Here is a 12,021-nt window from a genome sequence, read left to right as displayed (position 1 = left end):
TATTGAGGTATTATTTTCATAGAATTAATCCCATTTAGGTATATAGTTTGAGAGTTTGACCAGTATTCAAGTTAGGGACTTCCTTCATAGCTCAGTGGTAGAGAACCTGCCTGCAATACAATGAGTTCAGTCCCTGAGTCAGGAAGATCCCCGGGACAAGGAAATGGCAACCCACTCCAGTATTCTTTCCTGGAGAATCCCAGGGACAGAGGAGCCTGGCGGGCTGCTGTCTGTGGGGTCACACAGAGTTGGACACGACTGAAGCGACTTAGCAGCAGCAGCCAGTTTTCTTGCCTGGGAAATCCCATGAACAGAGGAGCCCGGTGGGCTACAGTTCATGGGGTCATAAAAGAGTCAGACAAGATTTAGTGACTAAACAACAAAAACAACTAAACCTCCCACTTGATATTTTATAATCTCTACCACCAACCCCCCAGCCCATGTCAACTAGTAACCTGATTTACATCCCTAGTCTTTTGTCTTTTCTGGGATATCATATATATGGTATTATACAAAATAAAGCTTTTTTTGTGACTACATAGTATAAGACATTAGAAATCCACCCATATTGTTACATATTTCAGACTTTATTTAAAACATGGCTTACTCTTTTTTAGCATTCCACTTCATGGATGTACGATAATTTGTTTACTATTCACCACTTAAGGAACATGTAGGTTATTTCCAGCTTTTGACTATTATGGATAAAAATACTATAAGCATTTATGTATATATTATCATTTCTCTTGCATGAATACCTACAAAGAATTTCTGTCTAATTTATTTTATAAGAAACTATCAACCAGTTTCCCAAAATGACTATAGCATTTTGCATACTCACTAACCTGTTTTTCAAATATCATTTCATGTAACTGTGATAATCTATCTGCATGTATTCTTTTTAATCCTGCTGAAGAATCAGAACCTGTAATCTTAGACGTAGAAAGACAAATAATTGAGGTCCTAATGTTAGAATGTTTGAAATTGGGTCTGCTCTGGAAAAATAGGAATGCTTAATCAGATATCTGTGGCTCACCAGAATGTATTCCAAACAGTAGACAAACATTTCTGCTGGGAGATATGTATTTCTTACAACACTTTTTTCGGTAATAGTCCTCGTAAAAAGCACTGTCCTAATAAGCACTGTTTATTATCTTAACAAACACTGTTCACCTTAACTTCTTAGCATTCTAGCTACTTCCCTCACCTCCTAAAATATTTGCTTGCTACCTCCCCTTTATATTCAATATATAATCTAGATGTAAACTTGACTGTCAACTGAAACTCATGTCTATTTAATCTTTAACAATTTATAAAATTAAAAATAAGTAGTAAAACTGAGCAATACATAATCTGCAGGTATATGTATAGATATGCCTCAGTTCAGTTCAGTCGCTCAGTTGTGTCTGACTCTTTGTGACCCCATGGACTGCAGCCTGCCAGGCTTCCCTGTCCATCACCAATTCCCAGAGCTTGCTTAAACTCATGTCCATTGAGTCAGTGATAACATCCAACCATCTCATCCTCTGTCATCCCCTTTTCCCCCATCTTAAATCTTTCCCAGCATCAGGGTCTTTTCCATTGAGTCAGTGCTTCCCATTAGGTGGCCAAAGTATTGGAGCTTCAGCTTTAGCATCAGTCCTTCCAATGAATATTCAGGACTGATTTCCTTTAGGACTGGCTGGCTTGATCTCCTTGCAGTCCAGGGGACTCTTAAGAGTCTTCTCCAACACCACAGTTGAAAAGTATCAGTTCTTCCGGGCTCAGCTTTCCTTATAGTCCAACTCTCACATCTATACATGACTACTGGAAAAACATTAGCTTTGACTAGAGGGACTTTATTGGCAAAGTAATGTCTCTGCTTTTTTTTTTTTTTTTTTTTAATTTTTTTATTAGTTGGAGGCTAATTACTTCACAACATTTCAGTGGGTTTTGTCATACATTGATATGAATCAGCCATAGATTTACACTTATTCCCCATCCCGATCCCCCCTCCCACCTCCCTCTCCACCCGATTCCTCTGGGTCTTCCCAGTGCACCAGGCCCGAGCACTTGTCTCATGCATCCCACCTGGGCTGGTGATCTGTTTCACCATAGATAGTATACATGCTGTTCTTTTGAAACATCCCACCCTCACCTTCTCCCACAGAGTTCAAAAGTCTGTTCTGTATTTCTGTGTCTCTTTTTCTGTTTTGCATATAGGGTTATCGTTACCATCTTTCTAAATTCCATATATATGTGTTAGTATGCTGTAATGTTCTTTATCTTTCTGGCTTACTTCACTCTGTATAAGGGGCTCCAGTTTCATCCATCTCATTAGGACTGGTTCAAATGAATTCTTTTTGACGGCTGAGTAAAATTCCATGGTGTATATGTACCACAGCTTCCTTATCCATTCATCTGCTGATGGGCATCTAGGTTGCTTCCATGTCCTGGCTATTATAAACAGTGCTGCGATGAACATTGGGGTGCACGTGTCTCTTTCAGATCTGGTTTGCTCAGTGTGTATGCCCAGAAGTGGGATTGCTGGGACATATGGCAGTTCTATTTCCAGTTTTTTAAGAAATCTCCACACTGTTTTTCCATAGGTGGCTGTACTAGTTTTGCATTCCCACCAACAGTGTTAGAGGTTCCCTTTTCTCCACAGCCTCTCCAGCATTTATTGCTTGTAGTAGGACTTCTGGATAGCAGCCATCCTGACTGGCGTGTAATGGACCTCATTGTGGTTTTGATTTGCATGTCTCTAATAATGAGTGATGTTGAGCATCTTTTCATGTGTTTGTTAGCCATCTGTATGTCTTCTTTGGAGAAATGTCTGTTTAGTTCTTTGGCCCATTTTTTGATTGGGTCATTTATTTTTCTGGAATTGAGCTTCAGGAGTTGCTTGTATATTTTTGAGATTAATCCTTTGTCTGTTTCTTCATTTGCTATTATTTTCTCCCAATCTGAGGCTGTCTTTTCACCTTACTTATAGTTTCCTTTGTAGTGCAAAAGCTTTTAAGTTTCATTAGGTCCCATTTGTTTAGTTTTGCTTTTATTTCCAATATTCTGGGAGGTGGGTCATAGAGGATCTTGCTGTGATTTATGTCGGAGAGTGTTTTGCCTATGTTCTCCTCTAGGAGTTTTATAGTTTCTGGTCTTACATTTAGATCTTTAATCCATTTTGAGTTTATTTTTGTGTATGGTGTTAGAAAGTGTTCTAGTTTCATTCTTTTACAAGTGGTTGACCAGTTTTCCCAGCACCACTTGTTAAAGAGGTTGTCTTTTTTCCATTGTATATCCTTGCCTCCTTTGTCAAAGATAAGGTGTCCATAGGTTCGTGGATTTATCTCTGGGCTTTCTATTCTGTTCCATTGATCTATATTTCTGTCTTTGTGCCAGTACCATACTGTCTTGATGACTGTGGCTTTGTAGTAGAGTCTGAAGTCAGGCAGGTTGATTCCTCCAGTTCCATTCTTCTTTTTCAAGATTACTTTGGCTATTCGAGGTTTTTTGTATTTCCATACAAATTGTGAAATTCTTTGGTCTAGTTCTGTGAAAAATACCGTTGGTAGCTTGATAGGGATTGCACTGAATCTATAGATTGCTTTGGGTAGAATAGCCATTTTGACAATATTGATTCTTCCAATCGCTGTCTAGTTTGGTTATAGCTTTTCTTCCAGGGAGGAAGTATCTTTTAATCTCATGGCTGCAATCATATTCTGCAGTGATTTTGGAGCCCCAAAAATGAAGTCTTTCACTGTTTTCCATTGTTTCCCCATCTATTTGCCATGAAGTGATGGGGCCGGATGCCACTATCTTAGTTTTTTTTAATGTTGAGTTTTAAGCCAACTTTTTCACTATTCTCAAGAGTTTCTTCTTCACTTTCTGCCATAAGGTTGGTGTCATCTGCGTACCTGAGGTTATTGATATTTCTCCATGTAGTCTTGATTCCAGCTTGTGCTTCATCCAGCCTTGCATTTTGCATGATGTACTCTGCATATAAGTTAAATAAGCAGAGTGACAATATATAGCCTGGACATACTCCTTTCCCAATTTGGAATCAGTCCATTGTTTCATGTCCACTTCTAACTGTTACTTCTTGACCTGCATTACAGGTTTCTCAGAAGGCAGGTAAGGTGGTCTGTTATTCCCGTCTCTTGAAGATTTTTCCACAGTTTGTTGTGATCCACATAGTCAAAGGCTTTGGTGTAGTCAGTAGAGCAGAGGTAGATATTTTTCTGGAATTTTCTTGCTTTCTTGATGATCCAGCAGATGTTGGCAATTTGATCTCTGGCTCCTCTGCCTTTTCTAAATCCAGCTTAAACATCTGGAATTTTATGGATCGTGTTATGTTGAAGCCTGGCTTGGAGAATTTTGACCATTGCTTTGATAGTGTGTGAGATGAGTACAATTGTGTGGTAGGTTGAACAGTATTTCACATTGCCTTTCTTTGGGATTGGAATGAAAACTGATGTTTTCCAGTCCTGTGGCCATTGCTGAGTTTTCCAAATTTGCAGGCATTATTGAGTGCAGCACTTTTACAGCATCATCTTTTAGAATTTGAAATAGCTCAACTGGAATTCCATCACCTTCACTAGCTTTTTTCATAGTGATGCTTCCTAAGGCTCACTTGGGATGTCTGGCTCTATGTGGGTGATGACACCATCATGGTTACCTGGGTTATGAAGATCTTTTTTGTATAGTTCTTTGTGTATTCTTGCCACCTCTTCTTAATATCTTCTGCTTCTGTTAGGTCCACACCATTTCCGTCCCTTATTGTGTCCATCTTTGCATGAAGCATTCCCTTGGTATCTCTAATTTTCATAAAGAGATCTCTAGTCTTTCCCCTTCTATTGTTTTCCTCTATTTCTTTACATTGATCCCTGAGGAAGGCTTTCTTATCTGTCCTTTATATTCTTTGGAACTCTGCATTCAAATGGGTATATCTTTCCTTTTTTCCTTTGCCTTTAGCTTCTCTTCTTTTCTCAGCTGTTTGTAAGCCTTCCTCAGACAACCATTTTGCCTTTTTGCATTTCTTTTTCTTGGGGATGGTCTTGATCTCTGCCTCCTGTACAGTGTCATACATCTCCGTCCATAATTCTTCAGGCACTCTGTCTATCAGATCTAAGCCCTTGAATCTAGTTCTCAGTTTCACTGTATAACCATAAAGGATTTAATTTAGGTCATACCTGAATGGTCTAGTGGTTTTCCCTACTTTCTTCAATTTAAGTCTGAATTTGGCAATAAGGAGTTCATGTACCACAGTCAGCTCCTGGTCTTGTTTTTGCTGACTTTATAGTGCTTCCATCTTTGACTGCAAAGAATATAATCAATCTGATTTCAGTATTGACCATCTGGTGATGTCCATGTGTAGAGTCTTCTCTTGTGTTGTTGGAAGAGGGTGTTTGCTATGACCAGTGCGTTTTCTTGGCAAAACTATTTGCCTTTGCCCTGCTTCGTTTTGTACTCCAAGGCCAAATTTGCCTGTTACTCCAGGTATCTCTTGACTTCCTACTTTTGCATTCTAGTTCCCTATAATGAAAAGGATATCTTTTTTGCATGTTAGTTCTAGAAGGTCTTGTAGGTCTTCATAGAACTGTTCAGCTTCTTCAGCATTACTGATTAGGGCATAGACTTGTATTACTGTATTATTGAATGGTTTGCCTTGGAAATCAACAGAGATTTCTGTCATTTTTGAGATTGCATCCAAGAACTGCATTTTTGACTCTTTTGTTGACTGTGAAAGCTATTCCATTTCTTCTAAGGAATTCTTGCCCACAGTAATAGATATAATGGTCATCTGAGTTAAATTTGCCTATTCCTATCCATTTTAGTTCACTGATTCTGAAAATGTTGATGTTCACTCTTGCCACCTCCTGTTTGACCACTTCCAATTTACCTTGATTCATGGACCTAACATTCCAGGTTTCTATGTAATATTGTTCTTAGAGAATCGGACTTTTTACTTCCATCACCAGTCACATCAACAACTGGGTGTTGTTTTGCTTTGGGTCTGTCTCTTCATCCTTTCTGGAGTTATTTCTCCACTGATCTCCAGTAGCATATTGGGCAAATACCAACCTGGGAGTTCATCTTGCAGTGGGTATGCCTAGGTGACTCATTCTGTGTGTGTGAATTTTGTGGGGGAGGGTTGAAGAGAGGAACAATAAGCCACTTTCTTTAAATATTACCTTTTAAACAGTACACTTCTTTAAACAGGTTTCAGTTTTTACTTCCTGCCTAGAATAGCTGGATGTCTGACTCTCAAAGCAGAGATTAAGCTTTTCTTTTTCACTTCTAGACTAGTTGAACTCTTTTTTTGTTTGGCTGCAAAGTTCATTCTTGCGCAGTTAAAGAAATTTTAATCTTGGCATTTGAAAATGTAGATGAAATTAAGTCTCTAATTCATGTTTTTATTCTTACAGTCAAAAAAAGTTCAATCCCAGCTGAAAGAGCTTCGTTATGGGAAGAAGGATTTATTATTTAAGGTAAGCAACTTTCTTCCTACTTCCTCCAGCTGGCTGGTTCAATACCTAGACTATCTATAATACTATTTAGCTTAAATTTAATTTCCAGGTTTTCACAGGAATTAGAGTTATATTTGACTGAATTAAAGGTTCTTTCATTTTACTGCCTACTTAATTAATGGAGATAAATACAGATATGGTTTCCTGGGTACATTCTTAATCAAAGGCAGACTTCATTTCAAGGTGTTTAAAGTCTTTTTGTAAACTTCAATTACTTTAATTCAACATTGAGGAATACTGCCTTTCAGAATGCTTACATTACAGTGAGCATATATTGAACAATTTTTGAGAGATCAAGTTCACTGGTGACCTACATTCTTGACTTTCAGAGATCCCTGCATTAGTCTTTTTATTATAATCTTCATATTTAATCATGGTTGATTGATTTTCATTATTTATACTTTCCTTTACAAGACTGTAGGTAGACATCTATCACAAACTATGGTTATGGTTAACTGACTAATGGCCTCACAAATATATCCACTTGCTAATCCCTAGAACCCGTGAATGTGATATTTTATGTCAAAAGAGACTTTGCAGATGTCATTAAGTTAAGGATCTTGAGGTGGGAAGATTATCCTAAGTTATCTAGGTGTATCCTGAATATATTGCACAAGTGTTTAATAAGAGTAATACAGGATGGCTTAAAAAAAAAAAAAAAAAAAGATTATGTAACCTTTGGAGAAGTTGGAGGAGGAAAGACAATGCAAAGGATTTTCCCACATAGCCTCTGGGATAAACAGCCCTTCCAACACTTTGATGTTGCTCGGTAAAATTCATTTCAAACTTCTGACTTTCCAAACCCTTAAGAGAATAAGTTGTGTTGTTTAAGTCACTGAGATCAAAGTAGTTTGTTATAGCAGCAAGAAGAAACTAATACAGATACTTCTTTTATCTCCCTTGAGCAAAGAAGCTGAGCCTTTAATTGTGCTTGTGGTACACCTGCATTCCCAAAAGCAGTAGAGTAATAGAATATTAGGCTTTTAGTATTAGGAATAATACTTTGTTTAATAAGTAAGTGTAAATTAATTTGTGTGTAATATCTGTTTTTCGAAAATGTTTCCACTACAGTGATCCTCCCAATCTACCTTCAGGTTTAATTTGAGATGATTCTTCATGTTATTTAATGTTTGGAAAAGTCTTTAGTTTTTCTGTTGAAAACAGTAAAAAAATAACTTCTCGCTTTTCTCTGACACATTTACTTTTGGATTAGAGTCATGCAAAGGTGTTCCTATCATGAGAACCAATATTTATTAAGTTCTTATTCCATGCAAGTCATGAATCTGGAAATATTTTACCATTTAGTCGTTCATAAACATGTTTCCTGTCATTCCTTTAACCTCTTTTATAACAAAATCTTCTTTAGCACACCAAGGAACACGTGAATTAACTCTCATTAATGCTCTCTGACTCTCAGCCCTCTGCTCATTGTATATGATCGATAAAAGTAGAAAATCCAAGGTATTAATGTTTTCCTGCGTACCTTCAATCTTTCATACTGTGACTCATGCTCAGGGTATCTTGACTGTTACATTCAGCTCGGCTTTAGCTTTTTGCAGTCATCAACAACAAATAATTGAAATTGGAAAAAAACAAAAAAAAAACTGTGTGTGCATATTCACATTTGCAAAGAAATGTCTAGTTCTTTGATTTGCTCAACATAATAAGATTAGGAATGTAATAAAAGAATCCCAAGCTCCCTAGAGCTGGTAAGTTTGGGGTATTAGGCTAGATTTATGTAAAGATAGAAAATCATATGAGGCTTTTTAAATTTTTTGAATAATAGAAAAGTTGTGAGAAAAGAATAAGGAGATCCAATAATTTTCCATGATTTACTTCTTAGTTGTATGACAGCTCTTTGGGCTTCCCTGGTAACTCAGACGGTAAAGAATCTGACTACAATGCAGGAGACCCAGGCTCAATCCCTGGGTCAGAGAGACTCCCTGGAGAAAGGGAATGGCTACCCACTCCAGTATTCTTGCCTGGAGAACTCCATGGACAGAGGAGCCTGGCAGGTTACAGTCCATAGGGTTGCACAGTCAGGCATGACTGAGTGACTAACAATTGCACTTTTTTCAAATATAGATTAGTAATTTATCAACTTTCATAAATTACCCAAATCAGGATTTGTTGAAAATGTGAGACATTATTTGTAGGCCTTGTTATTTTATGTTAATTTGAGAATAACACTTATATATGAAATCAAGTGAATTGCATATGAGTAGACCATGAAGTTGCATAAATTAGAATGTCATCCCATATTCTCTTCCCAAACAATTTAATCTCTAGATTTTTATTACATCCAATAGCAGGAGGTCTAGAAGCATGGCCATTTTTTAGCTAAACTAACTTATTTTGTAGCTAAACTATGTCAGCAAGGACCCAGAATTGTTTGTCTGTATTTCAGACTTTTTCATATCATGATGACTGACTTGTTCTAAACTTTAATTCCTCATTGTACAATAATAGTATCTAAAGATCTATGTAACTGTGTACAGAGTCAAAGACAAGGATGTGGGGGAAACGTTTGTCCCTAAGTGTCATAATTTTTATAAAGGAAGTACATTTTTAAGAAGTCTCCCCAAACTTGAGGGTGCATCTATGTATAAAAGTGAGACTTCAGTGTTTTCAACTTCTACTGTGAAAAGTTGCTTCTTTAAGAAGTAAAGAAACCTAATTGTTAATAGAGAACCACCCTGACAATTTCTGCTATAATGTACTCATTCACTTATCTTGAGACAGCTTACATTTATATCATCTTATTTGCTTACTTTTAAATCACCAGTGCACATTTTAGGTATTGTATAAACATGTTAATTGAATGAATGAAAACACACATACATATGTACATGCACACGAGTATAGAGGCCAGGGCAGTAGATAGTAGAAATTTTGTGACCAGAATCTATCCATGCACTTATTCAAATGAGTCCACAAAATATTTTTGGTAATAACTTGCTGAATCTTGAGATAAGTAGTAGAATATTTTATTTTCCTGAAAGTAGTTTCCTGAGCATCTATTCAATTTTGAACAGATTTGATGGTTTTTAGTGAAGATAATATTTGAAGGAGCAGTGCTTACCACTAAAGCACATGAGTTTTACCTTAAAAATAATGGAATGTGCTGACAGTTGCAAGGCAGGTTGATAAATTCAGTGTCATTATTAATGTTTGAGGGCTGGCTTTTGATTGAGGAAGGCAGCCAGTAGCAGTAAACATTCTATACTAAGGAAAGAAGTGAGGATCTGCAGCTTGTTTGCCCAGGACATGAGTACTTTTTATCCTCCTTAATTCAATTTGGAGTTGATATTCTCTGGAATACCTACACTCCATTGTGCTATTCTGTTTTATTTTTACATATACCTATTTTTAAAATTTCGATAGTATTATTTTCTCATTATAGAAAAATTTCAAAACATGTCCTAATGTATAAGGCCAAACAAATAAAAACCCAAAACACTTAAAACCCATCACTTGGAACATATTCAATATTTTGAAATATTTTTTAAATAAATAAATATTATTTTAAGAAATAATTTTTTTAAAGTAGCCCAAATCAAAGGTGCTGTGTCATTTTATTTTATATTCAATTTCTATACGTACTATAAGGTTTATAAAATATTTAACAATTTTTTTTCACTTTTTCTAACTTATTATTCATATCCTATATTCTTTTTGTATCACTATTTAGTTCCTTTTGTATTAGGCATATCTGCTTTATGATTAATATATGTATATTTTAATAATAATAGATTATATACATCCTGCTTTTTTACATAATTTATAAAGGTATCTTTTATTTACAAAATAGAAATAGACTCACAGACTTACAGAACACACTTAAGGTTACAGGGTGGAGGAGAAGGAGGGAGGGAAGAGACAGGGAGTTTGGAATTGACATGCACAGGCTGCTATATTTCAAATGGATAGCCAACAAGGACCTTCTGATGGTTATAGCACAGGGAACTCTGCTCAATATTATTTAACAACCTAAATGGGAAAAGAATTTGAAAAGCAGTAGATACATGTATATGTATAACTGAATCACTTTGATGTATACCCGAAACTAACACAACATTGTTAATCAACTATATGCCAACATAAAATGAAAAGTTTTAAAACTCTGTATTATGACAAAAAATGTGTCTTACAATTTTAATTTATGCTTTGATGAAGAATATTTTCTTATTTTTAACTTGTATAGTTTTTATTGAACATGTATCCAACTATAAAGTAATTCACTAAAGTTATTAAAAAATTTTAATGTTATTGATACCTGATACACATTATTTTTGGATTTGGATTTTTAACTTGAATGGAGGATAGTTGACAAAAATAATCACATATATTTAAAGGATACAGCATGATGATTTGATACACATATAGAGTGTGGGATGATTATCAAAATTAAAATAACTAACGTCCCTCACCTGATATAGTTAACTGTTTTTCCGTGTGTATAAGGGAATGATTTAGATTTACTCTCAGCAGTTCTGAATGATGTAATACCCCATTGTTAACCATAGTTCCATATCCCATCAGTGTATTAAGAAAAAAAAATGTGTTTAATTAAGGCTTTTTTAGACATATCCAGAGAACTGGGCATTCTCATTAAGGAAACAAGAATAAATGAAAGAGGCTTCTGGTGGCACAGACAGTAAAGAATCTGCCTGTAATGCAAGAGACTCAGGTCTGATCCATGGGTCGGGAAGATCTCCTGGGGAAGGGAATGCCTGCCCACTCCAGTACTCTTGCCTGGAGAATCCCATGGACACAGGAGCCTGGTGGGCTACAGTCCCTGGGTTCGCAAAGAGCTGAACACAACTGAATGACTTAACACTTCAGTAAATATATTGGTCTGCTGAGGCTGACATAAAGTACCATGGACCCAGTGGCTTAAGATTAGAAATGTATTTTCTCACAGTCTAAAGGCTAGAAAATCTGGGATAAGTCTGACATGTTTCTGTTAGAAACCTGTGTCCTCACATGGAAGAGAGCTAACGAGCTCTCTATGTCTCTCCTTACAAGGACACTAGTCCTACAATATCAGGGTCCCACTCATATGACCTCATTTAACCTTAATGACCTCCTCATAGGTCCAGTCTTATATATATATAGTCACATTGAGGGGTAGGCTTTCAACATACGAGTTTAGGGGAGACAGTTCCGTTCATTGCAGTAATTAAGTAATACATACAATAAAGCAGTAACAAACCTTGAGAAATTATAAAATGAATATTACTGTTTTAATTTGCCATAAAAATGATTGCTGGGCAATTTAAACATTTACTTTGAAATGTAATCCATTTCATTTCATTTATCAATACTTATGTTTTGTTGTTGTCATTTTGGTCATTTCAAAACAATTTACATTAATGTTCCCTCAGTTCAGCTCAGTCGCTCAGTCGTGTCCGACTCTTTGCGACTCCATGGACTGCAGCACGCCAGGCCTCCCTGTCCATCACCAACTCCCAGAGTTTACCCAAACCCATGTCCATTGAGTCAGTGATGC

General features: G+C 36.3%; 1 protein-coding gene across 3 annotated transcripts in view; it reads left to right on the top strand.

Annotated features, from left to right (window-relative positions):
• LUZP2 (leucine zipper protein 2) overlaps window positions 1–12,021 on the top strand; it is a 476,467-nt gene that overhangs the window by 355,843 nt on the left and 108,603 nt on the right. For all 3 annotated transcript variants that reach the window (XM_043452431.1, XM_043452430.1, XM_043452432.1), the window contains exon 7: window positions 6,408–6,470. In XM_043452431.1, coding sequence (XP_043308366.1) covers window positions 6,408–6,470 — 63 coding nt within the window. The remainder of the gene's footprint in view (window positions 1–6,407; window positions 6,471–12,021) is intronic.

The sequence above is a fragment of the Cervus canadensis genome, chromosome 29 (assembly GCF_019320065.1).
Source record: "Cervus canadensis isolate Bull #8, Minnesota chromosome 29, ASM1932006v1, whole genome shotgun sequence".
In the NCBI taxonomy this organism is placed as follows: Eukaryota; Metazoa; Chordata; class Mammalia; order Artiodactyla; family Cervidae; genus Cervus; species Cervus canadensis.
This window is presented reverse-complemented; position numbering and strand designations above follow the sequence as displayed.